The 18,495-nt window shown below is 39.1% G+C and overlaps 2 protein-coding genes across 2 annotated transcripts in view; one reads left to right on the top strand and one right to left on the bottom strand.

The window, feature by feature from the left end:
* Positions 1–18,495, bottom strand: part of LOC109034839 (no long nerve cord) — a 235,444-nt gene that overhangs the window by 54,195 nt on the left and 162,754 nt on the right.
* Positions 8,955–18,477, top strand: LOC109034849 (uncharacterized). Its single transcript, XM_072301594.1, has 5 exons — positions 8,955–9,016; positions 12,545–12,617; positions 13,973–14,041; positions 14,503–14,572; positions 16,444–18,477. Exons 2-5 carry the CDS (start codon positions 12,558–12,560, stop codon positions 16,848–16,850), a joined length of 606 nt encoding a protein of 201 aa, XP_072157695.1. The 5' UTR covers positions 8,955–9,016; positions 12,545–12,557; the 3' UTR covers positions 16,851–18,477.

The raw sequence follows: 18,495 nt of genomic DNA, 5'->3' as shown, positions 1-18,495 counted from the left end.
CGGGCTCGGAACTCGTCGAGCAGAACATGGCGCCGGCTCTCCCACTTACATTACGACTCTATGTACCCTATGGTCTTATCTTGCCGACAAAGCCAGTTAAAGTTTCAAAAATCAGGCTGCAGCCCGCAGTTCTGTTTCTTTTTCATCGGTGTAGTTTTACCATCCCTTAGAGTACCTATATAGACAGAGTACGGCCATTTCTGTTCCGGTTTTTCATTGGTCGCGAGCGAATAGGCTGACACGATGCTCTTAGGGCCGTAAATAAACAAACAAGATGGCTGTTATCAGCAAGGAAGTACACACAAGCAACGAAGGGTTATGCACATCTTACATCCTCCTGTGATAAAGGTGAAAGGCGATTTAACAATGTTTTCAAGTGTTTTTCGTGTGTTATTCGTAGATATGCTAGTTTAAATTGTTACTACCGTATAATTGATATTTTTTTTCAAATTTAGCTTCTTCTCGATGTTACGGTGAGCCGCCATCTTGTTTGTTTATTTACGGCCCTAAGAGCATCATGAAGCCTAAAAACTCGTTGACCAATCAAAAAGCGGAACAGTTTTCCTGTAGTAAAAAGATACGAGTGGCCATACTCTGTCTATAAAGGTACTCTACCATCCCTTACACAAAATTGCACACTCAGCGGCGTTAATAAGCCGGATTAGCCGGCAACAGCGAGATTGACGTGACCTCATTCCGCATACTCACATCCGAGTATGGATTCTGTTCAGCTCATGAATCCTCCGAGATTTAAAGTGCGCGGCGAGACGCGTCGTAAGACAGACTGCGCGCTGCGCCTCGCCGGAGAAAAATTCGGCGAGAGATAAAAATAAGGTTAGCGCAAGGAGGGAGGATCCGGCGCCGCGCCGCTCATCCCTCAGCTCCGGCCCCGCCGCGCCCCAGACAATGAGGGCGCGGCGATAATGGACCGCGAACTTGCAACCCCGGCGAGGCGCCACTCCAATTCATTTACAACGTCCGAACCGGTGCCGGGCAGCATTGTCGGATCCATCGGGTCGTGATGAAACCAGGCGACGCCGTTGCAGGAATGGGGCCAGTGAGTCGGTGCTCTAAGTTCTCGCCTTCAATTTCGGATGATACCATGCCACACTCGGGTGGTCGAATAGTTGCATCACGGATATCGAGTTCATAATCATTAATCTTATTCAAAATCCAGCAACTGTATCCGTTGCAGGAATGCGGCAAGAGAATTTATGCGATAAGTTCGCCTTCAATTTCGAGTGATACTGTGCCACACTCGGGTGGTCGAATAGTTGCTTCACGGATATCGCGTTCATATTCATTGATATTATTTAAAATTCAGCAACTGTATCCGTTGCAGGAATGCGACAAGAGAATTGATGCGATAAGTTCGGATCCATCGGGTCGTATGTAACCAGACGACTTTCGCCGTTGCAGGAATTGGCCCAGTGAGTCGGTGCTCTAAGTTCTCGCCTTCAATTTCGGATGATACTGTGCCACACTCGGGTGTTCGAATAGTTGCTTCACGGATATCGAGTTCATAATCATTAATCTTATTTAAAATCCAGCAACTGTATCCGTTGCAGGAATGCGGCAAGAGAATTGATGCGATAAGTTCGCCTTCAATTTCGAGTGATACTGTGCCACACTCGGGTGTTCGAATAGTTGCTTCACGATATAGATCGTTCATTTTGATTGATATTCCTCAAAATCCAAAAACTATAGTAGCTGTTGCATGAATTAGACAAGTGAGTTGTTGTGTTAAGTTCGCCTTCAATTTCGAGTGATTCTATGGAACGCTCGGGTGGTCGAATAGTTGCTTACGCTAATTTGCGATGGGTATAGATCGCGTTAATTTTCATTGGCACTCCTTCAAATCAAGCAAAAACTGTACTTTGGGACCACTTCAATATATTTAAGATGTCCGAACGGGGAAAATATTATCGGACCATTTAGCAATTTTTCTTCCATAGCCAAAAATCACACACACAGGAAGATAAAATATCCAATATTTTGTGTCAATATGGACAGTAGAACAAAAATTAACCTGAATATGCGCTGAATATTTCCTTTTCACTTCTTCTTTGGGTTACACCGACCATAAATCTTTGAATTGAAAATTTGTACTTTCATTTAAAATTAGACGCAAACTGCCAAAAGTGAATCCAGATAGCATGGGTGGCAGTTCACTGCGCTGGTCCCTCGCAAGTCGCAACCTCTGATTGACATCGAGATCAACAAATTACACTAATTCCACGGAAAAAAAGCACAGGGTTGTTGGATGATATGGACATTTCCGATCAATTTTGGTAGTACCCCAATTATTTGTGGAACCCAAATGTTGCAGTACTGCCCCACCTTGAGTTGTGGTACTACCATATAATTCATTGGAAATGTCCACATCATCCAACGAATTGGGACAGTGCCGCAATTTTAGCGGTTAATCCCTAAAACTTTTTTCGTGTCAGCAGGACACTTTCTTCATCCCAAGATGTCTCAGAGTGACCTACGGTTTCGGTCTATCCAACCAAAAATTTGATCGATAAACCAACTCCTTTTGGTTGATCTGACCGGATAAAAGTAGCTGAAAGTAACAATGAGCACCGACATTTCGACGGTGAAACTACCAAACCACGTATCTCGTTTGCGGTGTTTAAAAATCTACGCTCGCATTTTATTTTTTTGAAGTAGACCAAATCAATATCATTCCTTGAAATTTTCACAGAATTTTTTCCGCACGAAGAGGAAAAATCACAGAAATTTTCAAGACTGGACGTTAAGTAGTTTTTCATTTAAAAAATAAAGTATAACAGGAAGTCTGCGACGTCGCAAACCGAGATACGTGGTTTGGTAGTTTCACCGTCGATTTGTAACCGTGTGGGAATGATGTCAATCCCAGTGCATTCGAGGCTATCCTTGTTGTCCGCTCGAGCAGTGCATCCGTTGCAGCAGTGAAATAGGACGTTTACGCTAAAAGGAACTATGTGCATAGGGGATGTTTGCAACATAGTTCGTTTCAGTATTAATGCGTCCAATTGGAACACCGCGGCGCTGAGATTTTTCGGGGCGGGCGCCCGTCCGGGCCGGGCCGGACGACGGTGGTTGATGTGAAAACTTCCGAGATTAACAGCACAAGCTCGGATGGCGAGCTAGGTCGATTGTAAAAGTTTCGCTTTATCGCGCGTATCCAACGATGTGATTCCTCAACTTTTCATTCGATCCTCGTTGCCCCCTGACCCCCGCAACTCCGCCCGCGGTGTCCACCGAACTGACATGAGATGCGTTGTTAAAGTCCACAAGTGCCCAACGAAAATTACCCGCTGAGCGTTGAGCTCAACGAAAGCGTTGGTAAATTCTGGTGGATTTACCCGTTTTCCAAGATGGCTGCTCAGCAAACTGCCCAACAGCTCAGCGAGGTTTTTGGCTGCTGTGGACCGCTGCCGAGTTTGCTGGATTGTTGTAATGTTATTGTTTACATCCATAACCGCCATTTTTTCGCACTTCTTCGCCACATGTTCGTCACCAGACTGACTTGCAATTGCTTATAATCGTTAATTGCGTCAATTTCGTAATAATGTGGGTGTTAATTAGATTTTTAAATGTTAAAAATCTTAAATTTCAATAAAACTTAACCTCCAAATCCGCAGAATCCAACGGGAATTTAACAACGACGCCTCGATTTTCTCCCGTCTGTTGAGCTGACGTCGTCGTTGAGATGACGTCAATCCTGCTAAGATTTGGCCATTTTTGTTGGGCAGCAAAAGTAATTTAACAACGCACCTATGACGGCGCCTGTTCTGTTAGAATGTCAGATAGGTGATTCTGGTAAAAATGGCAGACTGTATTCAAAGTCGTTCCTTGAACAGCAGATTTCTTTAGGGGGCGCAGTGTGATTTGTACTACATTTTGCAATTAGGAACTATAAATTCTGGCCCGGTTTAAAAACAACGTATGTGCCATTAGTTTCCCTGTGCACATAAGTGTTTTTTCAGAAGAGCCAGAATTTATAGGTTCCAAATTGCAAAATCCAGTCGAAATGTCATTGCCAGTCGTCATGTTCCAATATCAAAAGGACTGCATTTTGCAATTGAGGACACCGCACCAAGAACAGCCTATAACTGGAAACCGCGTTTTGAGAAAAACGCATTTAAAGTTTTGTTTTTGATGTACTCCGCAGACTTTTCTATGCAGGTACCCTGTTTTGGTGTTTTTGGGTGACCTAATACTTCTATTGAAGGATGCCGGGTAGATTTTGCGATACATTTTGGGTTTACACACTAATATATTTAATTTAAGAAAGCGGTTTTTAGGTCATTCTTACGCCCAACAGTCATTTTGGTGGCAATATGAAGTATAAATAATTTTAATCACGTATGATTAACGCAAAATGAAAGAATATCGATAGTGAGTCAAGAAAGGGGTAACTAGCACCTTATAGGCCCTTATGTTTATGGGCCCGTTTAAAGGTCGTTCTTGCATCCATCGATCCAGAGGCCTGACTTAACTCGGAAAAAAAAAAGGTTTTTCGACCTCCAGCCGTTACCTATCTATATTCTATCGCTACCACAGCATAGTCCAGGGTACGTAGAATCCGAAAAGCAGATGGGCGTAATAACGACCTATACGCCTATAGGCTGATCTGGTGCGGTGTCCTCAATTTGGAGCTGTGAATTCTGGCTCATCTGAAAAAAAACGCTTATATGCATAGGGAAACTAATGGCACATACGTTGTTTTTGAACCAGATCGGAATTTATAGTTCCTAATTGCAAAATGTAGTCAATTTGGACTTCATTTAGCAATCAGGAATTAATAGTCTCGCTCAGTTTTGAGACGGCGCACAGTTAATCGAGTCAGTTGGACAGGTCGGTCATGAAATTTTTGACTAAAACTGCATATTTTGATGTGTTTTTCGTCACATTTTAAATTTCAAGGGGTGCTTTAGGGAGGAAATTTTACGAGGTAACCAATGGAACCAATTTTGGGACCTCAAAACTTTGTATAAACGGAGTTATAAGCTTTTAAAGTTTCCAAATTTCGTCCGACCCCGCCTATTGACTCGACCTTCTGTGCGGCGTAGGTGCCATTAGTTTCCCTACACTTTGGAACCTAACTAACCTACACATTTAACTTTGGAAATAGACTCTTGCACTGCTGGTTACGACGATTTGCGCCTATGAAAAATTAAAAATACAAAAGACGAGTTTTTGCCGGGTTTAAGGATTGTAAGGTAGGTCCGTGCTAACCTTAAAATTAAAGTATCGGTAATTGTTTTGAGCGAAATTTGGACCTTTTTCGCGAAAAATTGAAAAAAAAAAAAAAAAACAGGTAAAGCGGATATTGTCGAAAAACGTTTGATCATAAGGAACTCACAGTTTTGTTATTAGCAACCAGCAGCGTGGCGTGAGTGATCGATAATCGATATCTCCCCATTTGAAGCTATGGTAAAGAATCGATTATAAAGGCGTTCGTCGTGAGCACCATGTTTATTGATCATTTTCCATAGGTTTAAAAGGCGGATCAATCGATACATTGCAAAGGAAGCCACGGGACTGTTAGCAGCTGATCCGGAAACACCTCTAAAAACCGGTTCACCTCATGGTATTTTGTAGTATCTCGCTTAATTAGTTTGTCGGCTCGACTGGATCTGAGTATCTCCGCAGCGGTATCTTCTTTCCAGTGGTTTGACGTGTTTTGCGATATATCGAATGATCTGCCTATTAAACCAATGGAAAAAGATCGATAAACAGAATGTGTACTACGTAGATCTTGATAATCGATTCTTTAACATAGCCTCAAATGGGAAAATATCGATAGTCAATCCATCCCGCTTCGTCACTGCCTTTGTTCTTTGAACCAAACCGCCGCGCCGCTCCGTACAGTGGATCGAGTCAATTAGAGGGGCCGGACATGAAATTTTTGATTAGAACTGCAAATTTTGATGTTTATTTCATCATATTTCAAATTTAAAGAGGTGGTTCTGGAAGAAAATTTTACGCGGAAACCAAAGGAACCATTTTAGAACCACAGAGTTTTGTATAAACGGAGTTGTAAGCGTTTAAAGTTTCCAAATTTTGTCCAACCTCTTCTATTGGCTCGATCCACTCGATCTCACGGCTGTGAGTACACGGGGCGAAGAATTCGAGATGAAAACCTGTAATAAATGGCAATCATGCTGATCCAATCGGCGGCCAGCACCTATACAGAGTGTTTCAATGTTAAACTGTAATATTGCGGAAGCATGTTCCATGAGAAGAGATGTAGGAAACTATTCCTCAAAAAAGTTTCTTCCGAAAGTGCCCCCTAAAGAAGCTACCGACTGTCACTGAAAATTATTTATATGCTAAAAATATATGTGTAATATATGGATTGAATTTTGCAGAAAGGAACTAAGATTATTCCAGTGTCCCTAAGATTGTGCATTTTTGCAAATATTTTTATTTTGCAAATATAAAATGATCATCTGAGTAAATTTTATCTTTACTCCCAAGAAACCATAGTTTCAAGACGAAAATTACCTTTGTAAATTTAATTTTTTGCGTGATTAAGGAATTACATTGCAAAGAATGTTAGTTGCACAATCTTAGCAACATTGAATTGCTCTTGGGACCGTTTTGCAAAATGCAATCCGTACAATAACAACTTTTATCACATTCACTTGCACAGTGAACTTTAAATACTTGGTTTTTTCCCAATTCTGCTTCAGTCCAAGTCTGATTTGGGACTACTAAAGACAATGTTTTAATGATCACAAATGGTAGCTTTCACAGTACAGGTATTTTTTTTAAAGCCGCGGTGGATTATTTCGACTACATTTTGCAATTTGGATCTATAAGTTCTGGCTCATCTGAAAAAACACTTATGTGCATAGGGAAACTAAGGGTACATACGTTGTTTTTGAACCGGGCTGGAATTTATAGTTCCTAACTGCAAAATGTAGCCCATTTTAACTCGGGGATGTAACGGTCAGTTAAGAAACACTTTGAACGAGCATTTGGAATACATTTTGCAGTTTGGAACTATAAATTCTAGTCTGGTTTAAAAACAACGTATGTGCCACTAGTTTCCCTACAGACATAAGTGTTTTTCTAGAAGAGCCAGAATTAATTGTTCCAAATTGCAAAATGCAGTCCATTTTTCCCGCCCTTGGTTATATACGTCACTGACGTCACCGGGGACTCAAGTTTCAATGTTTCTCGTCGTAATTGCAATTTCTCCCCGTAGCTGAAATTAGTTTTTCATTAAACATATACACCGTTCCGCGTATGATAACGTCCAAATCACGTATTTTAAGAAATGGTACGAAAATCAGGTAGGAGGGAAAAATACCCTAAAATAACCTGATAATTTTAGAAAAAAAAAATCCACTTTCCGACGCTCATTCGCACTCACACACGCTCACAGCGCCAGGCTGGCTTCACTATCTTCCCGTGCTTTGAAATGAATTAGTTGTGTTAAGAAGGGAACAAGTTCATTTTCACATGAGCCTTGGCTTGCATAAATGGACCTGCTAACTAAGGATCATTGAGGAACGGACCGGTTCCCTTTTGAAAACAACTGATTTAAATACGAGTGCTCCGAATTAATGTCTTTGGTTGTCACCTATACTGCCGTGCTGAGGAAGAACGCCGTATGAACATTTGGGAGTTGCCAAATTTCCCCTGATAAAACAAGTATTTTTGACGACTATCGTGTATGTTTTTCCTTGAAATTTTCTGATATTTTATGTTGCATTGCGTGCAAAATTGCCTGAAAATTTTGGAAAAAAATATTCACAATTTACCCAGTAAATTCGGTTTTTATCGAAGGAAACTTGGCAACGTCTGAAGGTTCATACGGCGTTTTTCCTTAGCACGGCAGTATAACTCTGTCTCACGAACGACGATCCCTGGCCTGACGGTCATTTTTACAATCGACGGCAACAAATGACTTGGACGAGGCATTTCAACGAAGAGACTCGAGGAGCCTTTTGTTGCTTGGACCTCTTGTCACTTGCCCGTTAAGAGATGAACCCATCCTGCAGGCCCGTGACATAATTCTTCTCCCGTTGAGCGACCCGTAATAGTAGGAGTACTAATTTTGTTTTTAATTTTAGAAAAAATGGACTTTTAACTGCATCAAACGACAAAGCATGAAAATCCAAGCACGGTGACGTAAAATTATCTGAATTGGAGCGAATTTGACGATTTTGGCATCTCAAGATCCGATAATGATCCGTGCCATCTTGAGATGCAAAAATCGTCAAAATTGCTCCATTTTTGATAATTTTACATCACCTTGCTTAGATTTTTATGCTGCAACAGTTGACGCACTTAAAACATGATTTTTTATAAAATTGAAGAAAAACTAATTCTGACTGACTCAGATAAGACAGAGAAAACTGGCGGGGCATGGGTGTAATAGAAGTCTCGCAAACCCAAAGCCCGGCCGCGCGGTACCTGCGCACTGTCCTGGCTGCCTCGCTCCTCGAACGGTCTCCAGTGTTTTCACGGGGGTTTTAACTTCTTACCTTATATTTTCCAGGGATCATCGTTCGTGAGATAGAGTATAGTTGTGGTAAGAAGGGAAAAAGTCCATTTTTACATAAGCCTTGGCTTGCATAAAAGGACCTGCTACCTATAGATCATTGAGGAATGCGACCCTAATCCGTATTCACACTGTGATCTGTGACCATCTATTCGGAGGTGGGGTAGGCCTCCGTCAGCGCGATTGTCATTTAGTAGTTTTTAACTCTCATTCTTTGCTCTAACTAGTTGCCGAAGAGAATTTTTGGGAGAGCCTGCGCAACAACATTCCTTAAATCCGCACCACTAGCGCTGGAGAGCTATCACATTCTCAGATTAACCTTTTATTTTCGTGGGAGCCTCCCTCCACATTTCAAGAGATTGGGTGAAGCCACCGGTCGCGACACAACCTCGCTCAGTAGTTCATCTCATCTATCGCCTGTTGTTCGGAACTACGATCTGTGTCAGTGAACAACCTGCTAAACTTATTCTGTGCTTACTGTCCAAACTCGTCTCTGTTTTTTATCTCACGGTAAGCGTTTACGATATATTTTACTAACACTTTCTTCCACGTCTTACGTTCTGTTCTTGTAATCATCCACGGTGTAAAAAAAATGTGCTGGGTATCCGATGCTTTCCTTCGACGCATTCGGCGGATGACGATTTTTTCTCACAATTGGACGTGTTTCTGCCAAACGGAACTATGTGCATTAAATTATTAGCCCTGAGACCCATAAAAATATATGCATAACAGGGCTCACGTCATGATGCACGTAGTTCCGTTTGACAGAAATACGTCCAATTCTTCGTTCTCCTCACGAAAGAACGTGACTACATTTCAATGTTGCTAAATTTCCCCTCGTAAATTGCATTTTTATTAGGGAAATCTTAGGTATATCTAACTGAAAATTTCACTGATTTTTCCTCTGGTCTCGCGCAAAATTCAGACAAATTTTGGACAAAAATTTCGAAGATATATTCTCGTTAAAAATTTAATTACCTGAGTTAATTTTGCAACGTTGGAGTGAAATCGCGTTCGTTCGTCTGGGAAACGACACATTTCAGTCAGTATTTTGGGCGATCCCCGTTTTCAATAAATGCTTACAGCAACCCGAGCTGCGCAGTGCGCATGCAACGTGATGTTTGGATTATTTTGGAATTCAATGCTTTGAAATTGTAATATTTTTTACAATATTTGGTCAATGAATCGATGGTCAAAGTGCAAAACCACGTATTTCTGTTTGCGGCGTTGTGGACTTCCTGTCACACATTTTTTTTCTTTTGAAAAGTCACCGACCCAGGCTAATTTCTTGGAGACTTCCATGATATTCGTTTCCGTTAGCAAAATATTCAGTATGAATTTCAAACTATGTAGCTGGCTTGTTCTTTTTTGAAAAAAATATACTAAGGGAAGGGCGGAGATTTTGGAACACTGCAATGGAGGCACGCGGTGCCGCCCTTTAGCCATCGAGATATCGATTTTAAGCGATCAATCAAATGTGTCCTGTGTGTGACGAAGGTAGGCAATTTGTAGTGCAAAAAAAATTGCAACTGATTACGATTGTATAGCTTTAAATTACGAGAAGATGTTTCCTTTCAAGCAGCGAATAGACAGCATACACAACATTTCATTTAAATGGAAATTATTTTACCATGTGTGCAAATTATATTGCAATTTGTGCAGTTGCGGGGAATTGGCGACGTTTTTTCCGTGTTCTACTACGAAGAAATTCAAGTTTTAACATAATTGATGGGAAATAAGTTCAAAATTTTGATTTATCTGTGTAATGTTTTTACCACCATTATAAATTGGATTGCATTTGACCAAAAGGAACCAAGAGCATTCCAATGTTACTAGAATTGTGCAACTTAATTTAAGTAATAAGTAGTAGAGTAGTAATGAAATTTTATCCAAAGATCAAGGGTCACAATTACTCCTTATAAGTTCCATTTGTTTCTTTTTTTTTCATGTATGTTATACGCTCTGTCTCCAGACCCTTGTTATGTAGCAACCCCTACTCTGCCGTGCTAAGTAAGAACGCCGTATGAATAATCGAGTCTTGCCAAATATTCTCGAATAAAACATGTATTTTTGGGGAAAGTTTGCATAGTTTTCCTGGAAATTTTCAGATACTTCAGATTAAATCACAAACAAAATTGCCTGAAAAATTTGAAATCAAATTTTTCCGGCGAATTTGACTCTTATTGAAGGAAACATGGCAAAATTTGACGACTCATACCAGTGGCGTGGCGTGCGTTGCGATATATGGATTGATCTGCCATTTAAACCTATGGAAAAGGATCGATAAGCAGGGTGTTCGCACCGAACGCCTCAATAATCGATTCTTTACCATAGCTTCAAATGGGGAAGTATCGAAAATCGATCATCCACGCCTCGCCACCGGCTCATACGGCGTTTTCCCTAACACGGCAGCAGCAGCACTGCCAATACTGGCTCGGTTGCGCTTCGCGCAACGCTAGTAATATACTGCCGTGCTAAGGAAGAACGCCGTATGATCATTCGAGAGTTGCCAAATTTCCTTCAATGAAATGTTTAATTTTGAAGAAAATTATGAATATTTTCCCCCAAAATTTTCAGGAACTTTAGGCGAAATTGCGAACAATATTATCTGAAAAATTGAAAGAACAATATTCATGAGTTTGCCCGGTAATTCATGCCTTATCAATCGAAATTTGGCAACGCCTGAAGGTTCATATGGCGTTCTTCCCTAGCACGGCAGTATATTCGTGTATGACGGTAGGATTGATTATACCTACCTAATTTGAGCTCGAACAGAGGAAACATACGGACTCATAACTTTTCGGCGAAAATGACAAGAGTTCAGCAAATTCATATTTCCTTTGGTCCAAGTTGTTCTCGCTGACCAGTGGCATGGCGTGCTTTGCGATATGTCGGTTGATCTGTCGTAAATCCTATGGTAAAGGATCGATAAACATGATTTCCATAACGAACACGTAAAGAATCAGTTCTTTACCACAGCTTAAAATGGGGGAATCGATAATCAATCATTCTCGCCTCGCCACTGTCTCTGACTTCCAATTGGCCCAGATAAGCTTTTGCTATAAAACGACTGTCTTAAGTCCCCGAATGCACTAAATGTTGCAACGAGGAGCTACAACTTCTGGCTCATTCGTAAAAACACGTATGTGTGTGAGGAAACTAATGGCAGATACGTTGTTTCTAAACTGAGCCAGAAACTGTAGTTCCTAATTGCTAAATGTAGTCCTTTAATCGCAGTTTTTACTGTGTATCCCCGTTCTTAAATGCACCGCGCTTCGCTCAAATGTTACATTTTGCTTCTGTAACGATAAAAATGATGATATAGATGATATGTCGATGTTGAGTCGTATTATTATATTTGTTGAATAAATATCATTTGGGTGTTGAAAAACCAGTTTTATTTATTTTTTTTAAAAAAAATTTAGAATTCTAAATTTTAAAAACGGTTTTGGACAAAAACTCAAGTAAAAAGGATGATCTCCATAATTTTTAGCAATGAATTTATCTATAACTTATCTAATCTATTAAATCTGAACAATCTAAACGGGAAAAGGTCTTGGATCTTTAAGGTAAATAACACCTGGAAAAAAGACCATGAAAAAAATCATGGATGAATTCAGCGCTAAAAGTTGTAGGGGCCAGCCATTATTCAAGAGTTTTTGACCATTATACCGTTGCCAAAAGTCAGATAAAATGACAATTTTTCCGAAAAATTGGGAGACCGCAGTTTTTTTGGGGGCACTTTTGGGGGGAAAAAACTGTAGAAGAGGAAAAATGCCGTATATTTTCGATCACAGAGCATGCTCCTTCAGTATGGCCGTTTCACCCCAAGATATCTCGTGTATTATATAAATTTATGAAAGTAATCTTCAGTAGAAACAAGCTCTGGGATTGGAAGAATTGGCCACGTTCAGTCTTCAAACCAATGTTAAACCAAGAATCTTCTTGTGTAGGTCTCCTTCACCCAAAAATATTCATTAACCACTTTTTTCTCTCATTTCCTTCCATTAACGATTTTATTTGTTTGTTTTTATACAGCTTCGACAAAAAGATGACTTCTCCCGGTTGCAAGCGCTGTTTCGAAACGATGTCATCGATGAATCCATTGAAGGTAATAGACCAAACTGTCCGAACTCTTTTTTATTCCCCTCATCTCCTCGTAATTACACCCATCCATAGCAGTGGCGTGGCGTGAATTGCGATGTATCGATTGTTGTGCCATTTAGGCCTATGGTAAAGAATCGATCACTGAGGAGTTCGCTGCGAACACCCTGCTTTTCGATCCTTTTTCATAGGTTTAAATGGTTTAACAATCGATAAATCGCAATGGACCACTAGACAAGGTACGAATTATAGGATTCTGATACATGTTTCTTAACCAAAATTTTACGCAAAACACGATTCGTGCAACGAAAATGACTGAAACCAACTCCTAACGAAGATATTAACATTTTTATTTCACATTGGTTACAAGGAATTTGAACTGCCCGCCCACAAGAAACTCAAAGCTCTACGTGAGTCAAAGCGCGCACAAACGGTTTCAGCAATCTTCTCAAACGAGCAATGTTTATTTCCCACCATGTGTTGTTCAAACTATGAGTAATTTGCTATAGCTGAGCCAAAGCGTCAAGATTGTACTTGTCAGATTTTTATATTGCAGAGACTGTCATGATAAACGTTTACCGCGCGATATGTGAATCACGTAGAGCATTGAGTTTTCATGAGCGGGTGGTTTGAATTGACGCATCAAGAATTATTGGATATCTTCGTAACGAGTCGATTTCGGTCATTTTCGTTGTGCACATCGTGTTCTACGTGAAATTTTGGTCAAGAAGCATGTATCAGAATGCTGAAATTCGTACCTTATGTCTAGTGGTCCATTCACGCCACGCCACTGATCCATAGTGCAATGAGTAAAATCGCAGGAGAGAAATTTCCGCAAGCTCTCGCCGTCGTCATGCGTTTCAACAGAAGAGGGTGGATGGAATCAGGATTTTCAAGAAATTGGTGGAAGAGATATTCATCGGGGCCATATATTGGTAAGTGTCCCCGTCCCAGCAAATAGACGGGGATGGCAGAGACCAACATTTCGACATCTCACACCTAAATTTCGAATTATAGTTGCGAATTATACCACCCGAAAGTGTCTTGTTTTAATCCAATAATTTCAAACCGAAAATTTCTAGCGGATTATATTACCCGAAAGTGAGTTGTTTTCAAAACGATAATTTCGACGGAAACAATATTCCAATAATTTTCATTCCAATATTTCAAACCGAAAGTGACTTGTTTTGATTCAAAATTTTTGTATACCGAGATTTGAATTCAATAATTTTCATTCCAATATTCCAAATCGAAAATTTCTAGTCAAATATACTACCCGAAAGTGAGTTGTTTTAATCCAAAATTTTTATAAAAAAAACCTAGGTGACACTCTTCTGAAAAATCGATCTCTCTAAATTCCAGATTCTCACCTCTTTTATTCACCTGCACACCAGCTTTATACCTGTGTCACATCCTCTATATCTTAAATTGGTGAGTCTATTCGTGTTTTACTGCACAAGTTTTCAATTCGAAAATTTTCACTCTATTCAATTCGATAATTTCAAATCGAAAATTTCCACTACATTCAAATCGATAATTTCCAGTGAAAAGTGACTTGTTTTAAACCAAAATTTTTTATAAAATCTAATTGTATGTTGCTGTTTTACTAGTCAAACAATCGAGCATTTCGACTTCTTTATTTCGTGGAAAAATGTCACTCCAATATTTCAAACCGAAAATTTCTAGTGAATTATATTACCCGAAAGTGACTTGTTTTAATTCAAAATTTTTTTATACCGATATTTGAATTTAATAATTTTCATTCCAATATTTCAAATCGAAAATTTCTAGTCAAAAATATTACCCGAAAGTGAGTTGTTTTAATCCAAAATTTTTATAAAAAAAATCTAGTTGACACTCTTCTGAAAAATCCATCTCTCTCTCAATTGCAGATTCTCACCTCTTTTTTTTCACCTCTACGCCAGCTTTTAACATGTGTCGCATCCTCTACATCCTTAATTGGTGAGTCTATTTGTGTTTTACTACACCAGTTTTCAACTCGAAAATTTTCACTGCATTCAATTCGAAAATTTTCACTGCATTCAATTCTATAATTTCAAATCGAAAATTTCCACTACATTCAAATCGATAATTTCCAGTGAAAAGCGACTTGTTTTAAACCCAAATTTTTTATAAAATCTAATTGTATGTGGGTGTTTTTCCACTACATTCAAATCGATAATTTCCAGTGAAAAATGACTTGTTTTAAACCAAAATTGGTTTATAAAATCTAATTGTATGTGAGTTTTTTACTAGTTCAAGTCAAACAATCGAGCATTTTGACTTCTTTATTTCGTGAAAAAATGACTGTGAATGTAAGGAAAAAATTAAATTTCTCTCTCTCTCTCTCTCTCCAACCATAATTTTTAATCTCGGAGTTTGGCATTTCAAGTTTGATTGATTGATTGATTGTTGATTGATTGATTGATTGATTGAATGATTGATTGATTGAATGATTGATTGATTGATGGATCACATCAAGTGAAAATGTGTTTCATTTTACCGAAAAAGTGATGGTTTTTACATCAATTTCAGATACTTCATCGTTTTCCTGCCCAGACACCCGTGAGCCTATCTTCAGTCCGCCCTCCTCGTTTTTCTTCTTCCTCCTTTTTTTCAAGAACGAGGACCCGCGGCTCGCCGATCTCTCAGATTCAGATTCAGATCAAATTCTAGATAAGCTTAAATTTATAGTAGATAATTATAGCGAGGTAAAAATTAAAATTAATAGTTATGTGATTAGGACTGCTTCGAGTAAAGATGAAAAGAGAGGGCTTAGTATCGTGACGAAATACGTCAATAGCCCTCCGATTTCCGATCTCGAATCCGTGTTCGATCATTTTTTAAATAAAAATTAAGAGATGAAAGAAGCCTTGTCCCCGCTGCCTCTTCCAGCGGAGCCAGCGCCGGCATCATCATCCTTGTTGAACGAGGAGGAGGAGGAGGAGGAGGAGGAGGAGGAGAGGAGGAGGAGGAGGAGGATGACGTCATTGGTGAGGAGGAGGGGTGGTGGTAACGCCGCGCGGTGCCGAAGTACGGTTTTTAGAGGGGAAATTCGCTGGTTTTTGCGAGATTTGCGAAGATTTTTACCTGAAAACCACGCGGCACAACCGTGCGTTCGATCGTGAAGTTGGCTAGGGAGATGACAGGGTATCTCGCACCCAGGGTCCCCCTCATCGGAATGCTGCACTGGGAAATGTGTCCATCCCAGCAGATGGATGACCGGGACCCGTATTTCGATGTCTCTTTCCTCAATTTCAAAGGTCACTGTTGTAATGAACGGTGTTTGAAAACAATCGATGAGTGGTGTGAGATTGTGAAGTCTAAAATAGGGTTCAGAGATTATTTAAAATTCCTCTTTGTTTTCGATAAGTTTTACGTGGACGCTTTGAACATGGAGGCTATGTACGAACCGCGTATTCAAATACTCCGCAAGCTCATGCCCTTCATTTTCAACAGCGATGCTAACACGGAGAGATTCGATTGCTTCGCGGAATATCACGCGGTTTTCTTACATCACCCGTGGTACACTGAGATGAATAGGACATACGAGTCGAGTAAAGTTGGCAAATTTAAATGTATGAAAGCCAAGTGGTGGGTTTGCGAATGTGATCGAATGTGCCAGCAATGTCGGAAACTTACCGCACGCGGGACAAAAGCGGGAGGGATTTTAGATAATCTCAAATCCTACGACCCCCGAGAAGATCCCGATTTTAGAGAATTATCAAACAAAATACGAAATTTATCTCATTCTTTTCTTTCCTGAGTTTATTATATTTATTTATTTATTTATTTTCTATTACATTTCTAATATTTTTTTTCCTCCCCAACAGCTCTCACACCACCCATCATAATCAACACCCTCACCTACAACAGCACCCTCACCAGCATCAGCAATAGCAACAACAACAACAACAACAACAACGACGACAACTCCTCCGTAAAGATGCAACCTCACCACATATTGCCAATTATAGGATCCCACTTCCATGTGTGGGTGGGGGACCCCGCCCCCCGTCCCATTGTGATAAACATAATGGGGCCTGATCATATGGAAGAAAGCACGCTCAGACGTCTTGGTGAGGAGATATCCTCATGGATATCGAGGAGGTCCGCTCCGGTAACCAAGGAAAATATCTCAGGAGGGTATCTCCTCACCAAGGAGGGGGGTGTTTTTGCCTTGAAGTATTGGCCGACAGATGGGGAGATTAGTCTTTCCCTGGTATTTATGGGAGGATGATACAATATTGGGGATAGGTTTCTCCCACTCTGTCGCCTGTCCCCTTCACCTAATTGTTATATTTTATTCATGTTTAAAAAAAAAAAAAAAATAAAGTGAGGAAATACCCGAGTGTTTTTCTTTCTTCCTTTTATCTCACTTTGAGAATGGGTGGGTGGGATACTAAACTGATGAATGATTTAACATTTACAATGAAACTAGGGGCTTATGGGGCTGCTTCGCAGCCCCTTATTTTTCCTGTACACTTTTCACTTTCACATGTTTTTTTTTTTTTTTTTATTTATTTTCATTTAATTTTCTGTTTTGTCTTTGAATCGGGTCTAATTATTTTTTTGAGAGAATAAATATAACAAATGTTTTCAAAAATTGTAATTTTATTTAGTAAACTTTAAACTAAAATTTTGTTTTAATCTTCATACAAAATTATTTTTTAGGTTTTACATTTGTTTTCAAACTAATTTTAAAGAAGATCTTTTTTTATTTTTTAAATACTTTGCTTTTTTTTCGATTAAATTGTTGATTCTTCTTTTGCCATTTCTGTCCTGCTTTTCTTCCTATATTTCCTTATAAAATGTTTCTTTTTATTTGCTTATAAAATAATAACAACACTATTAAACAGAATTTTAAGTCTTATTATTTTCTCTGAACTGTTTATTTTTAAAATGTTTAAAAACAAAACGGAATAGACAAAGTCCAAATAGTAACTAACAGAGGAGGAAAGATTTAAATGCAGTATCCGGAATGCAGCTGCATTCCGGATGCGTTAAGGGGTGGGAAGGAGGGAGGGACGGACTGAGAAACTGAAAAAAGTACGTTACGTAACGGTAAATATTAAATAAACTTACCTATATATGGATCCTTGAACTTTAAAGCAATAAGGTCCATCACCCGGAATATCAATTCGATTTGCAGAGAAAGAGGCAAAAGCAACAGCACTATTATAATTTCTGATATGCTTTATGAAATTTGGAGAATATAAAAATAATGATTTCAAATCGGTATTTGTCCGAATACTCGGTAAAGAAATTAAGCCATTTTGGCAGCAGTTATTAAAATGACCATTGGACATTTCACCCTGAAAATGGCGAGCATCACAATGATGACAAATTATATTCATTGAACCGACTGAAAAGGTAACAAAATTTTCATCAAAGTTCTGATCATCAATTTTATACTTCCGAAATGAAGAAATGAAACTTTGATTTTCTATACTAATAACAGAGTTAAGTTCTTGCTTCACTAAACGAACATGCGAAGAATTCTGGAAAACGCGACCACGTTTTGGAGGACGACCGCCTCGGTCATTGAAAATTTCACTCATAACAACTGTTAAATTTAAAATTAAAATTAGTAAAAATTATTATTATTTTAACAAAATCATAACTGAAAAGTTCAATTTTTAAATTAAAAAAAATAAATCAGAAGAAAAAGGATGAAATGAAAATGGAAATTAATAATAAACATATTTATACACATTGAAAAGAAACAGCGTGAAAAGTTCTGATCGGAAATGAGAAAAAAAACTTGGAGGTTATTGACTTAATGAGGAAAAATTGGCAATAGGAAAAAGATGGAACCAATCATGAAAAACCGTAAAAAAAAAAAAAAAAACGCGGGAAAAGAAAAATGTAAGTTGATGGCAGTT

Source organism: Bemisia tabaci, chromosome 6, assembly GCF_918797505.1.
Source record: "Bemisia tabaci chromosome 6, PGI_BMITA_v3".
Lineage (NCBI taxonomy): Eukaryota > Metazoa > Arthropoda > Insecta > Hemiptera > Aleyrodidae > Bemisia > Bemisia tabaci.
Note: the sequence above shows the minus strand (reverse complement) of the source record. Positions and strands in the feature narration are given on the sequence as shown.